This window comes from Carassius auratus, chromosome 24 (assembly GCF_003368295.1).
Source record: "Carassius auratus strain Wakin chromosome 24, ASM336829v1, whole genome shotgun sequence".
Taxonomy (NCBI): Eukaryota; Metazoa; Chordata; class Actinopteri; order Cypriniformes; family Cyprinidae; genus Carassius; species Carassius auratus.
The window spans coordinates 11,094,629-11,114,108 of NC_039266.1; the positions used below are offsets into that span (position 1 = coordinate 11,094,629).

General features: G+C 36.0%; 4 protein-coding genes across 5 annotated transcripts; all 4 read left to right on the plus strand.

The window, feature by feature from the left end:
- The first annotated feature begins 329 nt into the window (after nt 1–329).
- On the plus strand, nt 330–8,771 carry armc3 (armadillo repeat containing 3). Its single transcript, XM_026201004.1, has 18 exons — nt 330–401; nt 529–600; nt 698–815; nt 949–1,074; nt 1,162–1,230; nt 2,180–2,355; nt 2,603–2,797; nt 2,959–3,142; nt 4,296–4,448; nt 4,582–4,690; nt 4,775–5,024; nt 5,200–5,336; nt 5,925–6,093; nt 6,201–6,301; nt 7,623–7,721; nt 7,800–7,994; nt 8,076–8,238; nt 8,496–8,771. Exons 2-18 carry the CDS (start codon nt 553–555, stop codon nt 8,694–8,696), a joined length of 2,493 nt encoding a protein of 830 aa, XP_026056789.1. The 5' UTR covers nt 330–401; nt 529–552; the 3' UTR covers nt 8,697–8,771.
- Nucleotides 8,772–8,976: 205 nt separating this feature from the next.
- msrb2 (methionine sulfoxide reductase B2) lies at nt 8,977–11,098 on the plus strand. The gene is made up of 5 exons (XM_026201009.1): nt 8,977–9,396; nt 10,164–10,261; nt 10,394–10,470; nt 10,652–10,799; nt 10,962–11,098. The coding sequence occupies exons 1-5, from the start codon at nt 9,270–9,272 to the stop codon at nt 11,064–11,066; spliced, it is 555 nt and encodes a 184-aa protein (XP_026056794.1). The 5' UTR covers nt 8,977–9,269; the 3' UTR covers nt 11,067–11,098.
- A 565-nt stretch (nt 11,099–11,663) lies between these two features.
- On the plus strand, nt 11,664–16,594 carry c8g (complement component 8, gamma polypeptide). 2 transcript variants are annotated; one of them, XM_026201006.1, is made up of 7 exons: nt 11,664–11,955; nt 12,179–12,315; nt 13,354–13,424; nt 15,445–15,552; nt 15,652–15,753; nt 15,838–15,867; nt 16,501–16,594. In XM_026201006.1, exons 1-7 carry the CDS (start codon nt 11,785–11,787, stop codon nt 16,509–16,511), a joined length of 630 nt encoding a protein of 209 aa, XP_026056791.1. In that variant the 5' UTR covers nt 11,664–11,784; the 3' UTR covers nt 16,512–16,594. The 2 variants fall into 2 exon arrangements, with proteins under 2 accessions (XP_026056791.1, XP_026056793.1); XM_026201008.1 differs by having other exon boundaries at nt 13,357–13,424.
- Nucleotides 16,595–17,761: 1,167 nt separating this feature from the next.
- On the plus strand, nt 17,762–19,418 carry LOC113042283 (lipocalin-like). The gene is made up of 6 exons (XM_026201012.1): nt 17,762–17,934; nt 18,256–18,395; nt 18,489–18,568; nt 18,645–18,758; nt 18,848–18,949; nt 19,030–19,418. Exons 1-6 carry the CDS (start codon nt 17,839–17,841, stop codon nt 19,047–19,049), a joined length of 552 nt encoding a protein of 183 aa, XP_026056797.1. The 5' UTR covers nt 17,762–17,838; the 3' UTR covers nt 19,050–19,418.
- The last annotated feature ends 62 nt before the right edge of the window (nt 19,419–19,480 follow it).

Below are 19,480 nucleotides of genomic sequence, written 5' to 3' on the forward strand. Positions count from 1 at the left end.
CTGATTAATATTAATTAACTACATGTACTTAGGTATATGGTTAGGGTTTGGTTTAGGGTTACTTGCATGTAATTATGCATATTTTAATGTTATTTTAGTAGTAAGTAGATGCAACGTGTAACAAGGACACCTTAAAAATAAAATGTTACTAACTTCTGATATTTCAGAATTTTTGATGGGTTAATTTAATTATTTTGTGTATGATTAAAATGATTACGTCAGAGCCACCTAACGGTTCATGACCGACATATTTGAAACAAACAAATAAATAAATAATTGCGCAAATATGTTTGGGAGTGATTCTTGCCCCACCTACAGGTGAAGTGGTAAGTTACATCTGTCACCTAGCAACAGCAGCACGCTAAACAGAGACCCAAACACAGCTTGATTCAGCTTTGCTGGTATATTTTTATGTTTTGTAGAAGTTGCTTATTATAATGTTTTGTAGAAATCATTTTTTGGATATTAATTATTTAACTTGTTGAAAGGGGATCTGTGTTCGTTTTTAAATACCGTTCTTTTATGTAGGCCCGTGAAGTATTTGATCTCTAGATGGGGAAAAAAGTCAAAAAAGAGTCAGAGCCATTCTCGAAAGATGTGGTGAGAACATTTTTCTGATTTTACAGGGCCTTCCTGAAATATTTCTTGAACTTTTAATTACAGCCTTTAATTAATAACACGTCTTTTCTTCTTTCAGTTCGACCCTTTACCCATCGAGAGCAGAACAGCAGCGACGGCGGTTCTTATGCTCCGCTCTCCTGAAGAAGACGTGCTGGCAAAAGCTTGTGAGGCCATCCACAAATTCGCAGAAAAAGGTAACTGTCATCTAACATAGTCATCATCTTAAGGTCACTGAGAATTTTGCAGAGGTAGATGCTGACTATATTCCCAAGTGTGGCTCTCTTTTATCGATCCCTGTGTGTTTTGCTGTCATGTTTATATTTTTAGGTGATGAGAATAAGACTTCTCTGATGTGCTTGGGAGCGGTTGAACCTCTTTCTCGTCTCATATCTCACGAGGACAGGACTGTGCGCAGGAATGCTGTCATGGCTCTGGGCGTCATGGCTTCTAACAGTACGTAGGGTGTAAAAATAGGCGCTTCTAGTGGATCAAAGAATGTTCAGCAACATAGTTTTCATCTTAGCTCTCATATTTAAACAGATGAAGTCAAAAAGTGTTTAAAGAAGCTGGATGTTATACCTGCAGTCATCAGCAAACTATCACCTGAGGGTAACATTTTATCATTTCATTTTCAATTTTAGTACACACCCACCCACAAACACACACACACACACACACACACACTCACAGATAGATAGATAAATTTTTATTAATTTGACATATCCTTGCTGAATAACTATTAACTTATTTTAAAAAAAGACTAAAAATGTACTGACTACAAAATTTAGAAAATTAGTGTATATTGTTTCAAAAAATATATATATATTGAATAAATGTTGTTGTTTTTTTAAATCTTTTATTCATCAAAGAAACCCCCCAAAATATCAAAGATTAAAAACAATAATAATAAAAAATAATGATAAAAAAGTAGCGCAGCTCTTCTCAACACTGATAAAAAAAATCTACTAACATAAATATTAGCCCCTTGAGAAATAAGTAATATTTTAAGGGCGCACTACGGTGCATATTTGTACTTTAAGGTAGCGTATTAGTGCCTTGAGAGGACATATTACTGCTTCAAGTGTATATATTTGTATTTAACAGGTATTACATTAACACTTTAAGGGAGCATATTAGTAGTGAAGGAGGACAAATTACTAAAAAATAATGATAAAAAAGTAGCGCAGCTCTTCTCAACACTGATAAAAAAAAATCTATAAGAATCATAAAGAGTGCAGTAATGAAAATTCAGCTTTGCCACCAATAATATAATAAAATAAAAATAAAAATATATTTTAAAGTAACTTACATTAAACAGAAAACCTTTTTTTTTAAATTGTAATAATATTTCAGAATATTTGTGCTTTCACTGTATTTATGATCAAATAAAGGCAGGCTTGATGAGCATTAAAAAACATGAAACATTTTATATATATATATATATATATATATATATATATATATATATATATATAATGATTACATATAATTATTAATCTTTGTTTTGTTCTTTTTATTTCTTTTGCACAAACCTTACCTGCCACTTTCTTTTACTCAGAGAATGTTGTGGTCCAGGAGTTTGCCACTTTGTGTTTGACATCATTGTCAGTGGACTTTTGCTACAAGGTCCAGATTTTCGAGCACAAAGGGCTTGAACCTCTTATTCAGCTCTTGTCCAGCCCAGACCCTGATGTGAAGAAAAATTCAGTGGAGTGCATCTTTAATCTTGTACAAGTAAGACAACAGATGTCCGAGTCAGACAGAAGGTCTGTTGTGAATTAGACTAAAAGGCATCGGTCAGGGTGGTATTTTACAGCACTAACAAAACACAATTGTTAGACGATAATTGAATTTGAAATGATTAGTATTTCGAACGATGCCATAGATATTCGATCAGCTTTAAAAGCATAACTCTTTGAATAGCAGAAGGATGCAGTTAAAATCAATTATTTGTGTTCTTTTCTTCTTTGTGCACTCTCAGGATTTTCAGAATCGAGCAGCCGTGCAGCATCTAAATGGACTCCCCCCGCTTCTGGAATTGCTACGCTCCGAGTTCCCAGCTATTCAGCAGCTTGCACTGCGCACCATAGAGAACATCACCACTGACAGTGAAACCCGCGTGGCCTTTAGGAATATACAGGGCTTTGACAGAATCCTGGAGATCCTCGGGACCAAAGTAGACTAATTACTCTTATCTGAATTATTCATGAGCACTTTCTGAAACTGCTCCCAAGTCACTTTCATTATGAGCAATCAAACTTTCTATTCAGTGAAATTCAATGAAAGTCAAGCAACACATGACTGAGCAGTAATGGCAGCTGTGTCTCCTCCCTACAGGAGTTTAGTGACCTGCACGAGGGGGCTCTCAGGGTTATCTCGAACTGTCTGGAAGACAACGAGTCCATGCAGCTGATTCAGACAATGGGTGGTCTGGAACAGCTACTGCAGTTTGTTGGCACATCCACACTGCCTGAAGCGCAGGCTAATGCAGTTAAAGTCGTAGCCAGGATGGCACAGAGCGGTATGGAAAAAAAGCCTCAGTTCTCTGTTCTTTTTTGACAAATGAGTTTGTACTCTATACCCTATCAGACAAAATGTGCAAAAACAGCTTGTCACTCAAAGATACATCTTGTACTTCATGTGCAATGTTTTTTTGGACCTTAAAGGGATAGTTCACAGAAAAATCTCAATTCTATCATTATTTACCCACCCTCATGTTAATTGCAAACTTTGATTGTGGAACATAGTGTTTCACTAGAGAGACAAGTGTGGAACAACATGTGGGTGAGGAAATGTTGACAGAATTTGCATTTTTGGCCAAATTGCATATTTTTACTTTAGTGAGAGCGCATTAGTACTTTAAGAGTGGCCGTGAGTAGCACAAATATGCATATTATTACCTTAAAAGGACATATTAGCACATATTAGTAAATGTTTTTGTTTTTGTACTGTAAATTTGCCTGTTAGTTCTCAAGAAGACATATTACTAACATAAATATTAGCCCCTTGAGAAATTAGTAATATTTTAAGGGCGCACTACGGTGCATATTTGTACTTTAAGGTAGCATATTAGTGCCTTGAGAGGACATATTACTGCTTCAAGTGTATATATTTGTACTTAACAGGTATTACATTAACACTTTAAGGGAGCATATTAGTAGTGAAGGAGGACAAATTGCTACTTTAAAGGGGGCATATTTCTACTTTAAGGTAGATTAGTTTCTTTAGATGACATATTAATACTTTAATGGTGTATATTAGTACTTTAGGAGAATATTTTAGAGCTTCAAGTGTGCATATAAGTGCCTTAAGGTTGCATATTTGTATTTGGCACATATTAATACTTGGCACATATTAGTACTTCAGGGTTGTATTTACAGGGACATTTTAGTACCTTAATAGGATATATTACTACATGAAGGGTACATGCTGTATTTGTATTAACAGGTACATATTAGTACTTCATGGGTGCATATCAGAACCTTTGGAGCACATATTAGTAGCTTTGAGGTGTACGTCCTCGGTGACATGCAAAAGGAACAAATTTTGCACATTTTGTCTAATAGTGCATACTGGTAGCAACTGATATAAAGCAATAGACAGAACTAAATTTTATTTTACAATACAATTGTATAACAATCCAAATTGTGTATTGTGTTTTTTTCTCAATAAAGGTGAGAACAGAAAAATTCTTCATGAACGGAATGTAGAAAAGACCCTCACTGACCTTCTCATGCAGGAGAATGAGAGTGTACGCACTGCTGCATGCCAGGCTGTGGCAACAGTGAGCAAAAACCTTTCCAGCAGAGAAACGTTCAGAAGTCTGGGTAATCTCCCTGACATCAGGCATCTGGGCTTGTTTTTATTTCCCTTTTTAATTCAAGCTGTCTTTAGTTTAGTCAAGATGATCACTCTTGTCCTTCTGTGTCATTAAAGCACTGATTTGTCTGTGCATTTCAGATGCGATTAAGCCCATCGTGCAGCTGCTGAACAGTGAAGGAAGTGAGTTGAGAATGGCTGCAGCAGAGGCCCTGTCCAGCTTGACCAGTGACAATAACCTCAATGCTTAGTGAGTCAAAATTTCAAAGATTATTTAGTCAATACAGTATAGCACAGCTCCATAGTAATGCACCTTTCTTTATCCCTTTTTCAGTGCTATATATGAGGCAGAGGGTGACAAGCTCTTGGTGCGACAGCTGCGAGACAGCTGCATGGGAGCAGCTGTGTATGCAGCATCAGTCTTGACAAACATGGCATCGCAGGAGGAACTGCGCAGAAGTATTCTGGCCCATGAAGCTATGCCAGCACTGGTGGAGCTGCTACAGTCCACTGACAATAACATACTCATCAGTGCGACGCAGACTGTAGCTTCACTGGCCTGTGATGCAGAGGCGAGGATGGAGGTAACACTGCACTGCACAAAAGGTCTATACAATCGCCACAGCTTATCAGCAAACTGAGTGTAGGAAAAACAAACTATTTTTCTGGGTCAGTGGGTGTGGAGCACGTAAATGGATGTTTTTGTACTTTACATTATGTGCAGTTTCTGGTAATTGTTGTTGTTGTTTTTACACGCAGCTGAGAACTGTTGGAGGCCTGTCACCTTTGGTTCAACTGCTCAAGTCTATCAATGCTGAAATTCGGAGAAATGCTTCCTGGGCAATTAGTGTGTGTGCAAACGATGAAATAACAGCCCTAGAATTGTGTAATGCGGGGTAAGTGTGTTTTATGTTTTAATACACTAAAATTCCCACTTCTTAGTCTATATATGAACGTAATATATAAGGCAAGTTTCTCAAGGTAATGCTATGAGCCTTGGGTTTAGGGAAAATAAATGAATCAATAGAAATTAATAAATAAATAATTGAGGATATTTACTTGGCTTGAGATGTTTGCAACTTTTGTCAAATTAACTGTTAAAGTAAAAAACAATAGATGGCAGTAAATCTCAAGTATCAGATTTCTAGATGAGTATGAAGCCTAAAACAACAAACATTATGAAATAACAATATGTAATATGTATGTCTATGTATTTAATATTATGTATTTTATTCACTATATTATATAAGAATCAGGTGATTTACTATTATAATTTAATATTATAATTTATAAAAGCAATACTACTACTAATTAAATCCTAATAATGCTATAATAGGGCTTTAAAAAAATATATCTCTTTTGATTTGGGCGTGAAATGATGAGATTCTAGTTTTGAGAGGTTCACTCTTTCAGATGTTTTGGCCGGTTAAGGGTCTCTTTATTGAATGTTCAGTGATTTAGATTTGTTGTCATCAATCTTACAGAGCTCTGGAGATACTCCAGGAAATCCGCCTGTCACCAAACCGTAACAACAAATTTAGTGAGCTGGCACTACAGAAGCTTCTGAACAGTAATCTATCATTGAAGTATAGTCTGACAGGACACCTGTCAGCCAGCGATGTAACTACAGATGGCTTCTATGACCCTGGACAGGTCCAAATGTGAAGTTTTTTCAATAGCCAAAATAAATCCTCACTCTCGGAGGTTGCACAAATCAGTCAATCTTTCTTATCCCTTGCTTTCTCTTCTTACTTCTGCAGATAAGAATGGGTCATCAGGTTCCTACCTTGGAGGAAATATCAAAACAAGTTGTCAACAAACGCAGAGCCACTATAGCAGTGAATGGGAAACCCCTGGATCAGTATGTTAAGGCCAAGGGTCAAGCTTTGGCAATCCAAACCTGCTGTTTCAAATTACTGTCACATGAATCTTGCTCAAACATTGTATCAAACAGCTCCACAAATAATAATTTAGTGCATGATTTAGTGCATTCCTAGTCATTTTAGGGGTACATTTAATCAAATGTACGCTAAACGCCTTTTTCACTAGTATTTAGATCTCTTTTCAAATCAGAGAGAAAACAAGCTCTTTGTGGAGAATAAAGACTTTCAGAGGCCGCCCTCTTCCACACCATTAGTTCTACAGCAGCACACTTGAATATTAAATACCTCTGTTGCACAACAGATAGATGTAGATAGATGAATTTCACCAGGGGAAATTCTTTTGCATGCATTGGCTCGGGAATCCGGCCCAGAGATCCCACAGGAGAAATGGGAATTCTGCCATTGAGGCCCAAGCAACACGATTTATGCTCAGTTCAAGTTAATTACATTTGAAGATTCTGGAGCATTACTTGACCGCTTTAAATGTTTGTTTTTGTGTTTGTTCTGATGCACTAATCTTAAGGTTTGCAGATTCAGTTCTACTGTTGTCGAATGCCAATTGAGCACAAAGGTCATTTGATGCACAGCTCTAGGAAATGTTGTGATGGTTTTGCATAGTGAATGTTAAAGGCATAGTCCACCCAAAAATGAAAATGTACTATTCAAGATGATTTTTTTTTTCCTCACCGAAACAAATTTAGAGATATAAAGCATTATGTGACTTGCTCAGAGTAGATCCTCTGCAGTGAATGGGTGCCGTCAGAATGAGAGTCCAAACATCTAATAAAAACATCATGACAATGCACCAGTTAATGCCTTGTGACTTTAAACTATCGCTTCTGCTCAAAATACCCATCCATTATTCATAATAATGCTTCCTCCAGTAAAACGTCCATCCGATTTGTCCTCTAACATCAAAATCCATCAACATATTTGTTTAGAACTGTTTTGCAATGTTTTTGCTTGTGAACAGAGCTTTACCTGTGCACATTTCTTTCATGATTTAGATGCAACTTTAGTCTTAAAAATATTTGAATGATGAATTGGTTTGTTACAAACATGCAGCTATAGTGTATTACGTTAAATACTTGTGGATTATTGGGAATTGGACTGTGTTTGGTCTCTTCTGGCAAACATTCACTGCAGAGGATCCATTGGTGAGCAAGTGATGTGTTGCAAAATGTCTCCAAATATGATCCGATGAATGAACACACACGAATGAATACATTTTCAGCCAGTTTTCATTATTGGATGAACTGTTAATTTAAGGTTAAAAAATACTAATTCTTCTACCGTTAGATTTATTACCAAGGAACCAGATGATTGTAAGCAAGATAGTCCAACTGAAACTACTGCCTCGTCTGTTTTGAGCAGCAAAAGGAGCAGCAAAACACCAAGGTGTGTGCGTGAGTTATTTTTACTTACAGACAGGTTTTCTGTAAACTATCTTTCTAATTCTCATCTCTCTTTCTAAAGTAAAATGAAGGGAAAGGGTAACAAAGAGGATGAGAAAAGGAAGGATGAGGATGAGTATAAGCCACAGCCAGAGATGGTGGTGGATGAAGCGTGGAGCTTGCCGTATGACGCTGCATTTCATAATCTTGTCAAAGAAGCAGTCGAATCCATCTCGCCACTTCAGGATGTGGCCAAAATGTACACAGCTTTGGCAATGTGAGTTTTTTCTCGTTGTCATCCCATGTTCAACATCCACATGGCTGAAATATGACAAGTAATTAGATTTTTTTTTCATAGGTTAGTGTGTGATGCAATGGGCGGCAAGGTTGAGCCAGACAAGCTACATGACTTTCTGTGGGAACTGCATATAAGCGAGCTGAAAGTTGAAGCCTGTTCCAACATCGTTCTCATTGGAAAAATAAAAAAAGGCACTTTCTTTCACAGAGCGTTGCTTTACAAGGTAATTTATGCATCCGTATGCACTCCAGAGATCATGTGCTATTGGCAGAACCCTCTCTCTTCTTAACTGTCTATAAAAATGGTCTGACAGTGACTTTGCAACCAAGGTAACCACATATTCAGCAATAAGAATCACACATTGAAAAGACTAAATAAACCTCTAATATTTATATTTGGTGAGAAGTGTGGTTATGGCTTCAGTTACAACTTATATGTCTGCCCAATTGTGTGTAACAGATTAATTGCTATCCATTTTAGGTTCTTGCAGACCGAATTGGGCTGAGCTGCAGTCTCATAAGAGGAGAATACAACCGCGCCTGGAACGAAATCTTCATTACCAGTCCAAAGAAAACTTATGGTTACTCTCAGCCTGAATGTTATATCATAGATCTCATGCATCAACCTGGAAACCTCATGAAAAGCAACTCACCAGCAGCTCTAGCATATCAGACCATTTAATAGCAATATTATACTGGTATTATGTTTACTCACACACACACACAAACAAAGTTCACAATTATACTATTTTTTTTTTTTTTTTATGAATTTGGTGTTGGTGTCAGCTGGTTAATGGATTTTCTGTTTTATTGAGTATAGCCTACTCTGAATTTAATTCTAATAAAGTATTATCAAAATAATGAGACTTCTGGTCAAATCTTAGTTACATTATCTCTGACTGTAATAAACAGTAAGGAGGTACACGTTTATCTCCCATAGGAAGGTCAAAGTCTGCGATGAAATATGATAAGAGCGAAAACATTCCGATAAGACCGAAAACAAGGAACCCAAAAATCACGTTTTAATAAACTTCGACGTGCATGATGCGGTTAGTCCATTGAGGAGATTTGCAAACTTTGCTCAGTTTCAGCCAGTCGACCGTGACCCATAAAGCCTGAATTGTGACAGGTTTCCGCTGCTCGAGTTGTGAGGGGGGAATGCAGACCACTGAGCTCAATTCAGCTTCTTTTCAGTCTTTTGGGGTAGCTTATGTGAACTAATAGTAGAGAAAGTCAGGCCACTGGATGAAACCATATGTCAAGAAAAATGTCGCGTTTTCTAGTTCGCTTCTCCTCTATCGTTTCCAACGGAGCGACTGTCATATCAATTTTACCTCAGAAGAGGATATTCGTAGGGATTCGGCTGGTGTCTACATCAACAGGTAGGGATTTTTATCCTCGATCTATATTGTGTTTACAAACGAAGTACCTCAGGATTTTCATTCTATTTCAATTATTGTATTTTGTGCTATTTATTAATAATTTTTTTTTGCAATTCCATTGCGTTATCTAGTAAGTCGGTGCAAAGTGCAGTAATTCTAGTCATGTAGCTCAGAACACGCATGCGTGACCTGATTACTCAAACACAGTGTTGACTTTTGAGAAAGGCCTGCAAGTATTTCTGTGATGCATTTTCAAATAAATAGGCCTATGTATAACAAAAAAAAATAAAATAAAATACAACAACACTGACGCAGGATATTACTCAAAATCAAAAAGAAATGCCCTATATAATTTTTAGATATGACAGTAATTTGAAGTAATTAGATAGTATAACACTGATTTATTCGATTTTTTTACCTAATACCACAAAATATATACCACAAAATATCTCAGAAATCTCATCTAATTCATGTTGTGTTGTTGTTTTCTCAAAAGAAAGGATTCTACTGCCTAGAGAATGATGTCATTAAAAACTTAACTGTTATTTTAGAACACAAATATGATAGAATGTAAAATTTCTACTAGCTAAAAGAATATTCTCAAGACATTTTTGTTTGAAACATTTTCATTAGAGAAAGGTTATAAGGAAGAAAAACGTGGATTTTTATTTGTAACAATTCTTTACAAATTGTAAGATTCATATTATCCATTATTAAGACATATGTGTTGGAACAAATATGTATTGCTTTTATGGCTGTTAATACAGGTTTGCAGTCATTGACACGTTATGACCAGTCCACAGATTGGCAGAGGAAACTGACTCCAGAACAGTATGTTGTTACGAGAGAAAAAGGCACAGAGGTGGTAAGTTAACAAAGCAATAATAATGTTTAAATAGCTCATTTGGTAGCTCAAATAATATAGCTCACACTATTTACTTTAATATATCTTTGAGAAAAATATATATATGCAAGTACAGACTTTTTTATTTTATAGCCATTCAGCGGTATCTACTTGAATCACAATGAGGTGGGCATGTACCACTGTGTTTGCTGTGACTCCCCTCTTTTTAGGTAAGAATTTAAAAAAACCTAAATCAAAATACAATTTCAAATTGTGTCATTCTCTTCAAAGACTTGTTGACACTTTTACATTTTTACATTGTTATGAAGAGTAACATGATTAAAATGAATATTAAATCTATTAAATATAAACAATCCATTATAAATACAGTTTTGCCTTTGGCTCCGACAGCTCAGAAGCGAAATATGATTCAGGAACTGGTTGGCCGTCCTTCTGTGAGGCTCACGGGACATGGGAGAAAGACGAGAGTCACGCCAACATTGTCCGTCGCCCTGACAACTCACTTGGTAGCACAGGAACAGAGGTTATCTGCAAACATGTGAGTGCAGGACAATGATGTCAGCTGGTTTAATAACTGTGTTGGCTTTTTCGGAAACCCTACATTGTGCTCTTTGCTAACATACAATCTAAATAGTAAAATTTCCACTCCTTTTTTTTCAGGTTGCCAGATACCATTATAACATGTCATTTTATTTTATAGTGTGATGCCCATCTTGGACACGTCTTTGATGATGGTCCAGATCCGACTGGCCAGCGATTCTGCATCAACAGCGTTGCTCTTAACTTTAAGCCCAGAGAGAAATAATGTAGAGACATCCAGCAAAAAAAAAAAAAAAAAAAATCTGCATTTACAGTTATTCCATGCAAATAAAGAAAACAAATAGCATTTGAATAACACATGTCCATGGTGTATGCTATGAGTTACAGTTTACAATGTTTATGGTGGAAAACATTTTTTTTGGAGGTTGTGTTTTAGGAATAGTGCACTTTTAGTTTTAGCAGCAACGGCAGTTTGGATTTCTCATAGAACCTTTCTATGAATAGTTCTTAAAATATATCTTTTTTTCCTAGTGTAAAGAGCGTTTTAAAATTCTAAAGAACTCTTTCCACTGCAGAGAACCTATTGGAAGGGATGTTAAAGGATCTTATTGGAACCAGATGGCAATAAAAAGAGTGTGGTCAATTAAAAGTTCCTGTGCACTGTAATGTTGCATTATGATATCTTGTATTATTATAATACATTAAAATTGGATAATGCACGCACACTTTATAGCAAACAAAAAACAATTACTGTAAATGACATATCAGGTTGTATTAAAGTGAACACTGTCAGAAATGTGTGTTTGTGTGGGTTTGTCGATGAGTTAATGATAAACCTGAGTAGAGGGTCATCATCCTAAACTGTATTTGGCAACACTGGACAGCTGACTGGCTCTTACTAGCAAACTTCTAACAGAGCTGTTAGGGAAGACTGGGGTGTAAAGCGTTTAAGTAAAGCAACAAGTTAAAAACCCACCGATTTCATGATTCGCTTCTGGCTGCGATTGTTCTTTGTGCTCGCGTGGCTCGGTTTCTGGGAGCATGCCGTGGCACGAAAAACACGCTTTAGACCAACACCACCGAAGCCAAAGAAATCCGAGGCAGAGAAGGTTATTGAAAAACTAGCTCCAGCTCAGAACATCAACATTGATCAGGTATATTTCAACATCCTTCATGTCACAGCAATCAAGTGAAATCGTTTTGGAACACTGAGTAAAAAAGGCGCATCATTTTGTAGGCTAAAAGTGAATTTGTTTTATTCATATTGATAGGCCATTCATCTTGCCCAATGTTGTTTCGAAAGAAGGCAGATATGTCTCTTCATAAATGCACGCACAGTTTATGATTTAACACTGATTAAAACCCCATTCTCTGTAGATGAGTGGGAAGTGGTACCTTCTTACTGTGGCATCACGGTGTCAGAATCTTCTGGAGAGTGGCTTCAAGGTGGAGAGCACGACTGCCACTTGGACTGTCACTGGTGAAAAGGTGTCAGTGAGCACTGTGAGGAAACTGTGAGTCCTGTTTCAGCCACAAGGAGGAGCATTTTACTCACTTGCCAGCTGATTCGATGTATCCAAATACCTTAATTACTAAAATAAATAAAAAATCACAGATATCACCATACATCCCAGGTTATTGATTACAAAACTGCAAACAATTTTTTTGTATTACAGTTATACTGGTACCTTAGGTTTACATATGCAAATGAGGTATTATCTAATTAAATATGCACTAAATTGCATGCAAAAATCTGAACATTGGATAAACATTCGGACATCTCTTTTTATCGCTCTTTAAATCTGAAAAGTCTGTCAACAGCCAGAAAAAAAAAATCTAAAACAAATGTTCACCATTTTTTAGGAATGAAATGTTGTTTAAAATCAAACAAAACTCCCCTGTAAAAAACTTCAGATTAAAGATAGGAATAAACCTGTAATGTTTGGTGTAAGTGCTACTGAAGTGGAGAATGCCTCAGTTTAGTAGAAAAATACTTAGAAAAAAAGATATGTACTGTAATTGAAATCTACAGATACAAACAGATAAAGTGCAATAAAGAAGTGTAGTTTGGATGTTTTCTTAATTCCACTATTCTGAGAAGAGAAAAAAAAAACACTCTATGAAAACTACAAAAGCCCAAAATCTACATGGAAAAAATTATTTTTTTCCCTGCAGTGTCTTGCTCTAACAAGATTAAGATCTTTTTTGAGGCATTACAAGTTCGTTAGGCATTAAAATGCTTCTATACTAATAAATCAAGCATTCCAAAACAGTATTTTGAGAATCTTTAAGAAATATGATGATAGTATCATATCGTGAGTGTTAGCCTACTAAATTGCACCATGATTTCTTATGCAACTTTAAGAAAGTCCCCTTTGGCAACTTGTCTAGACTTTCATATAATTACAGCTGATGTAAGCAAACAGTGGATGGTCAAGATACAGCTTGCTTTGTCAAAATAATTTTAACATGGACATTTTACCTTATATTTAAATCACTAAGAATTGTAAATTATATATATAATTTTTCACTGTGCTTTTTTCCCATGTTAGCAATTTCGAATGTTGGGAAATCAAGCAGAACTACATGAGAACAAAGACCCCTGGCCAACTGTTTCTCAAAGGTAGGTATCTGGTGCGGACTGAACTGCACTGACCAACAGACAAGGGTTCAAAGTCATTCATACCATTATCTAAATTGATGGCTCTCCTTTGTTGTGAAATGCTCCCTGACCTGGAGTGACAATTGGTATGCAATAGCTGAAATAGATTTCATTATCTTCACAAGTCATTTTAAAGACTTTAAAAAATTTTTTTTTTACTATTAATTATACCATGGCCTGTCTGAATAGTCGGTTCTGATTGGCTGGCAGATATGCATTAAAACTGTTTAATGCACAAGTAGTTCCAAGTGAGTTTAATCACTGTTCTGCATTAATGCACTGCTTTAATTGATGCACACAAACCCACACACACACAGACTGCACTGAACACAGAGAAATTTGTTGTCAAAGGTGCCCTGCGACTTTTATTAATAAAAAAAGCTTATACAATAGATCGCTACATTATATTCCTGGTAAAATCTTTGTTTTTGAAGTAACTAAACACAGCTTAATTTTTTGTGAAAAGACTCAGCTCTCATTCTCTCACTCTGTCTTGATCAAATAATTAATTCAAATAACTGCTATGATTCACTCCAATAAATGTGATCATACCACACTATTTCATCTCTGTGTCTCTGTTGAAACAGACAGAATGCTAGCGTTAACAGTTCATAACTGTTATTTTTACCCTTCTGGTAAAATATTGCTCTCCAAACATCATTAAGAGCTTTAATTTGTCACCGCTGGCAAATTACCATGGTATAAGTGGAATAATGCATGGCTGCTTTGTGTCGAGTGGTTCTAAGCCTCCACATTGTGCATTAAAATCTTTTAACGCACAGCTGCCACTTAACATACTAACTATAGAGCTGTGATCAGGGTTTGGTTCAATGTTAGATAATTATGCAAACATTTTAATGCCAAGTTCTTTCATGAAACTCAAGAATGGCAAGCTGATGGGTTGTTAATGGAAACTGAAGATATTCACAGCATTAAACTACTTGGCACAAAATGTCTGGTTCATGTTGTTTCGTATGAGTTGGCTGCTTTACATTTAAATCACAGGTAAGCATTCACTAGAGCACTTCCCAGGTCACTTTCAGAGTTCCTCCACCTTCCCCAGCTCCACCTGTATAGATCTGCTATGGGTTATTATATATGCAAAGATATAATGTGCGTAGGTTGTTTACTTCCATGCACTTTTGCAAAGTTCACTTAATTTATCAGGATTTAGTTTCAATTTTAGTCCAGCTCAGCGATGAATCTGACTCCAATTTTAAGTGATCATTCATTTTAGACTGTATTTCTAATTAAAACTGCATCACAAATATCGGTTATTTATTAATTTAGATATTTGATTAATCTGGACATCCCATTCTTTCAGTTATTTGTTCATTATGGACCCAGTGTCACTTATGGCCTTGTGTGGCCAGCACAGGTCTCTCGATCACAAACTCACTTGAGTTTAGTCATAGGATTCAGAATGAGCTAATATCTTTAAGATGGTTGCCACTTGCTCACTCAAACAAAAAAGTATATTTTCCTTAGTCATGCAGCTGCAACCTGCTAAGTCAATCATAGACAGAAATCAAAAGGTCACAGATGTTTGGTAATACCAGAATTCACTTAATCTACTAGTCCTATAATTTCAGAGGAGTTCAGAATAAATCAAATATAACATGACTCTTATGCCCAAGACCAAATGCATTAACATTGTCCATTACCATGCTAAAATCTTCGGAATAGAACTGCTATTACTAAAGTGCATGTAACATTTATTTGAAGGACACTAAAATAAGGGGTTTCTGTGGACAAATGCATTAGATCCAGCATGTATTTTATCACTTTAGACACACTTAGAGTATGTATGTTATTGCATTTACAACATGTTTGCAAATTATGCTATAATGCTAATAATGCTTTATAGATAACATTTTTTATTTTCATAGCCATCCGGTTCAGTCGGGTATCATAAGAGAGTTCCACTAAGTATATATTTGTTGATTGATTGGCGTTCAATGATGTCAAATTCTTTATGCAGGTAAGAGACCTGCTGAGAATGTGGACATAATGGTGCTTGAGACAGACTACAGCTCCTATGCTACGGTGGTTTTTAAAAGAGCAGGGAAAATAACTATGAAACTGTATGGTAGGTGTTCTAGCCTCTATTTTAAACTTCTCAAACCCATTCTTAAGTGTCAGAATGGAAAGAGTACTGTTTTAATCCAAAATGTATTTCGTTTGAAAGGACGTTCCAGTGAAGTGCCTGATAAAATAGTGGATAAATTTGAGGATCGTGCAAAGACATTTAATTTGGGATTGGACGTCATTTTCCAGTATCCTGACTATGGTGAGACAATGCACAAATTATAATTAAACACTAATAAAAAAAAAATAAAAAAAAATAAAAAATTAACTCGAGACTCTTTTCCAGGGTTCTGCGAGACCACTGAAAAGGTCCTGGGTAAGAGCTAGTCACATTTGTTTGTTTTAACATTGGCTTAATGTTTAATTAACTGTCTTTAGAGAAAGACACGTATATTGTTAAGTAATTTAATAGCATTCTAAGCATCGCACAGCTGATTCTTATGTCATCTTGGCGCACGAGTCGTTATTTTGTAACGGTTCATTTGAATGATTCAAATGAACCGATTCGCAGAGCGTATAATTAATACTCGACACAGTAGCTAATGGAAATCACTGACACAACATAAAAAGTATTCGATGTTCAATGATGTTTAACTGATTAATTATTTCACTACGTGCAATAACATGTCAAATCCAGCTAGGAGTTCTACGAACCAATTCATTTAAACGAACCGATTCGCTAAAAGTATTGCTCTGTGGCGTTGCTCGGTGTTAGGCAACATTTAGCTACCGATTGGCTGAAAGAGTTTTTTTCATCTTACAAAAAGAGCCAATCCGGCCATTTGTTTATCTCTTGCTTTTGTTAGAATCACGTTTTCTGTTTTAAAGGCATGTGTTGCTAAACTTGCATAAGCTTAAATAAGGTTTTGTAACACAATGAAACTGTATACATTTGTATAATCTCTATTTTTGCCTTACAAACTAACACAATCATTGCTTTGTCCACCAGATCTAACCTAAGACTGACTGGCCAGCATCTTGTGAGCACTTTGAGAAAGTGTTGTGCTAAGAATTGCACCAATAAAGCTATTTTATAATTTTAAGATTGTGTGTGTTTTAAAATGAGTTTTTTTTTTTACCATGAACTATAGCATTCAGTATAGTCTAATAGAAACCAGTAGAGTAAAGTGCATCCCCCCAATCTTTATTTGGGCTGCATCCTTGCTAATTAGTAACAGAACTGGTGATTTTATATATAACAAAAATGTAGGCTTATAAAACAAGGCAAAGGCATCTTGATGAAGTTAGTGTGGTTTGTGATATAACTCTCAAAACAAGACTCTGCCTGCCCACCCTTTCAGAGTTACACAACACAAGGGGTAAACATGTTACATCTCCAACATTCCAAAAAATATCCAAAGGTAATCATTTTCTTATGAAAAAACATCTAACACAGAAATGAACTAGTTTGAACTCAACTAGTTCATGAACTCAAATTTGCTTTAAGCTGCACAAGAGCTTCATTAGGCAATAAAATGCATTTTGATATTTTGCATTAGCCTACATTTGATTAAACATGATTCTTTAGTCTATTGGACCTAACATCATCTCCAATCTACACTACCTATCAGAAGTTTGGGGTCAGTAAGATTATATATATATATATATATATATATATATATATATATATATATATATATATATATATATATATATATATACACACACACACACAAAACACACACACTTTTATTCAACAAGCTTGCTTTAAATTGATCAAAAGTGACAGTACAGACATTGATAATGCTACAAAACATTTCTGTTTCGAATGAATGCTGTTCTTTTGAACTTTCTATTCAGAGAGGACTCCTGAAAAATGGTTTAAACTAGAGTTAAACTCTGATAATAATAACAGCAAATCTGAGGGATCATGTAACACTGAAGACTGGAGAAGATTCAGCTTTACCATCACAAGAATAAATGACATGTGAAAGTATAAAAAACTGCTGTTTTGAATCATATTTCACAGTATTTACTGTATATTGGTCAAATAATTGCAGCATGGATGAGCAATAAGAAACATGTATTGCATGAAAGCCAAAAAAGGGACATTATATATATAAAAAGCTTCAAACACCCACATATACCTGGAAAAATCCACACGTGCATGTTGCAAGTTGTGTAACAACTATGCTGTGTCTTCAGAGGAGGGAGGGACTCAAGGAAGGAGGGTTTGGGAGGGGGGCTCAAATCTGAGGATAAAAAAGGGGCTGCCTTCCGTGTCCTCTACACAGCCAACTTTGTCTTCTGAACTACATACGGAGAGAGAACCTACACTTCTACAGCCATGATGACTGGTGTTCTGAAGATGCTGTGCGTTCTGCTCTGTGCAGTGTTCACTTCTGCTGATGTCATGCCCATGACTGACTTCAACCTGGAAAAGGTAGAAACTAAAATATACAGGCATTTACCATGCAGTTTTACTGTAAAATACTAAAGCATCTGCATGTTATCAGTGAATGTTAGGGATATTCTCAGGGTTAGATTTTCTCTTTAATGCTATTAATGGTAAAATGAAGAACCTTCCAGTGGAATCTTTCCATTCTTCATAGTGGAAAAAAGTTACAATGTTCTTAGCAAGAAAATGGTTCTTTTAAGTGAAGGCTCTTCAGGAAACCACTTTTTTTTCTTGGCGTCACTGTAAAAACATTTTGAAATCATTATTTTTAAGAATGTTTGTCTAAAATAGTTATATTCTTTGCAGATGGGAGGAAAGTGGTATCTCATTGGCTTTGCTACAAATGCGAAATGGTTTGTCAGTCACAAGGCTGACATGAAGATGGGAACTGCCATGATGGTGCCTACCGAGGGCGGAGACCTTGATCTCACTTGCACTAACCTGAAGTAAGCTCAACCTATGGTTTGTGCTCAAAGAGTTTTGATAAATGTTCTCATAATTACTGAAGAATAACTTTGATTGCTTCATTTGTTTCTCAGACGTGATGGTTCCTGCTGGAGAATGACACACCTTGCCAAGAAAACCGAGACGCCAGGACGTTTCGTCTTCCACAGCCAGCGTAAGTCTACTAATGCTCTACTAACAGTCAGACTGTTGTTCCTTTGGCCTAAATGTGCTCAATTTGTTTTTTTCAGGTTGGGGAAATGACAATGACATGCGTGTGGTTGAAGCCAAATTCGACGAGTACGCTCTCGTGCACATGATCAAGACCAAGGGAGGCGTTTCTGAGGTTCTCAACAAACTCTTGAGTAAGAGCTCCATTTGTCTAAAAGACACAATTTAGCTGTAACGTTTTAATGACTAAACGCTAAACAGACTCTGAATGTGTCATTAACAGGTCGTACCACCGAAATTTCTGACGACTTGAAGGAGAAGTTCAGGCAGTTCTCTCTGGACACTGGCGTCCTTGAGGAAAACATTGCCATACTGCCACCAAATGGTACATTTTAAGATTTTAATCAAATAGCCAATGTCTCTTATTATGAAATGTTTGCTAACTTTATACCTACTATTCTACAGGAGAGTGCTCAGCTGCCTAAGGATCTCATCCAAAAGACCAAAAAAAAAGACAGACATCTCCTGCTGGTCCGATCATTTCACCTAAAAACAGATGTGAATTTGCTGGCCTTCTGTCTGCTTGGTTTTCATCTCTTTCTTAGTGTATAGAAGCATAAGTTTTTCTTTTTAAACATAAGGTTGTGCTAACAATGACAATCCAATTTACAACTACAGAGCATATCTAAAGAACCTCTCAATCCTCTTTCATTTTTGTCTCTGGTGCTTTTGTTTACTGCTCTTAGATTAAAATTGGTTTACAAATGACAAAATTTGGTGTGATTATTCAGATTAACCATTTGCGTTTCATCATCAAAAAATATAATAAACTGAAAAACATTTTGGACACAAAATACTGTTTATTTCTTCTGTATTTACAAATATTTCATATACACACAACATAACAGGTTTTTTT

Coding starts and splice junctions, on each gene's coding strand:
- armc3 (XM_026201004.1), top strand. CDS start 553: ATGGGGAAAAAAGTCAAAAAAGAGTCAGAGCCATTCTCGAAAGATGTG. Junction 2,798..2,958: donor TGGAGATCCTCGGGACCAAA/GTAGACTAATTA, acceptor TCCTCCCTACAG/GAGTTTAGTGACCTGCACGA. Junction 4,691..4,774: donor GACAATAACCTCAATGCTTA/GTGAGTCAAAAT, acceptor TCCCTTTTTCAG/TGCTATATATGAGGCAGAGG.
- LOC113042283 (XM_026201012.1), top strand. CDS start 17,839: ATGATGACTGGTGTTCTGAAGATGCTGTGCGTTCTGCTCTGTGCAGTG. Junction 18,569..18,644: donor TTTCGTCTTCCACAGCCAGC/GTAAGTCTACTA, acceptor TGTTTTTTTCAG/GTTGGGGAAATGACAATGAC. Junction 18,950..19,029: donor TGCCATACTGCCACCAAATG/GTACATTTTAAG, acceptor ACTATTCTACAG/GAGAGTGCTCAGCTGCCTAA.
- msrb2 (XM_026201009.1), top strand. CDS start 9,270: ATGTCAAGAAAAATGTCGCGTTTTCTAGTTCGCTTCTCCTCTATCGTT. Junction 10,262..10,393: donor GAGAAAAAGGCACAGAGGTG/GTAAGTTAACAA, acceptor TTTATTTTATAG/CCATTCAGCGGTATCTACTT. Junction 10,471..10,651: donor TGTGACTCCCCTCTTTTTAG/GTAAGAATTTAA, acceptor TGGCTCCGACAG/CTCAGAAGCGAAATATGATT.
- c8g (XM_026201006.1), top strand. CDS start 11,785: ATGATTCGCTTCTGGCTGCGATTGTTCTTTGTGCTCGCGTGGCTCGGT. Junction 11,956..12,178: donor AGAACATCAACATTGATCAG/GTATATTTCAAC, acceptor CATTCTCTGTAG/ATGAGTGGGAAGTGGTACCT. Junction 12,316..13,353: donor GTGAGCACTGTGAGGAAACT/GTGAGTCCTGTT, acceptor TTCCCATGTTAG/CAATTTCGAATGTTGGGAAA.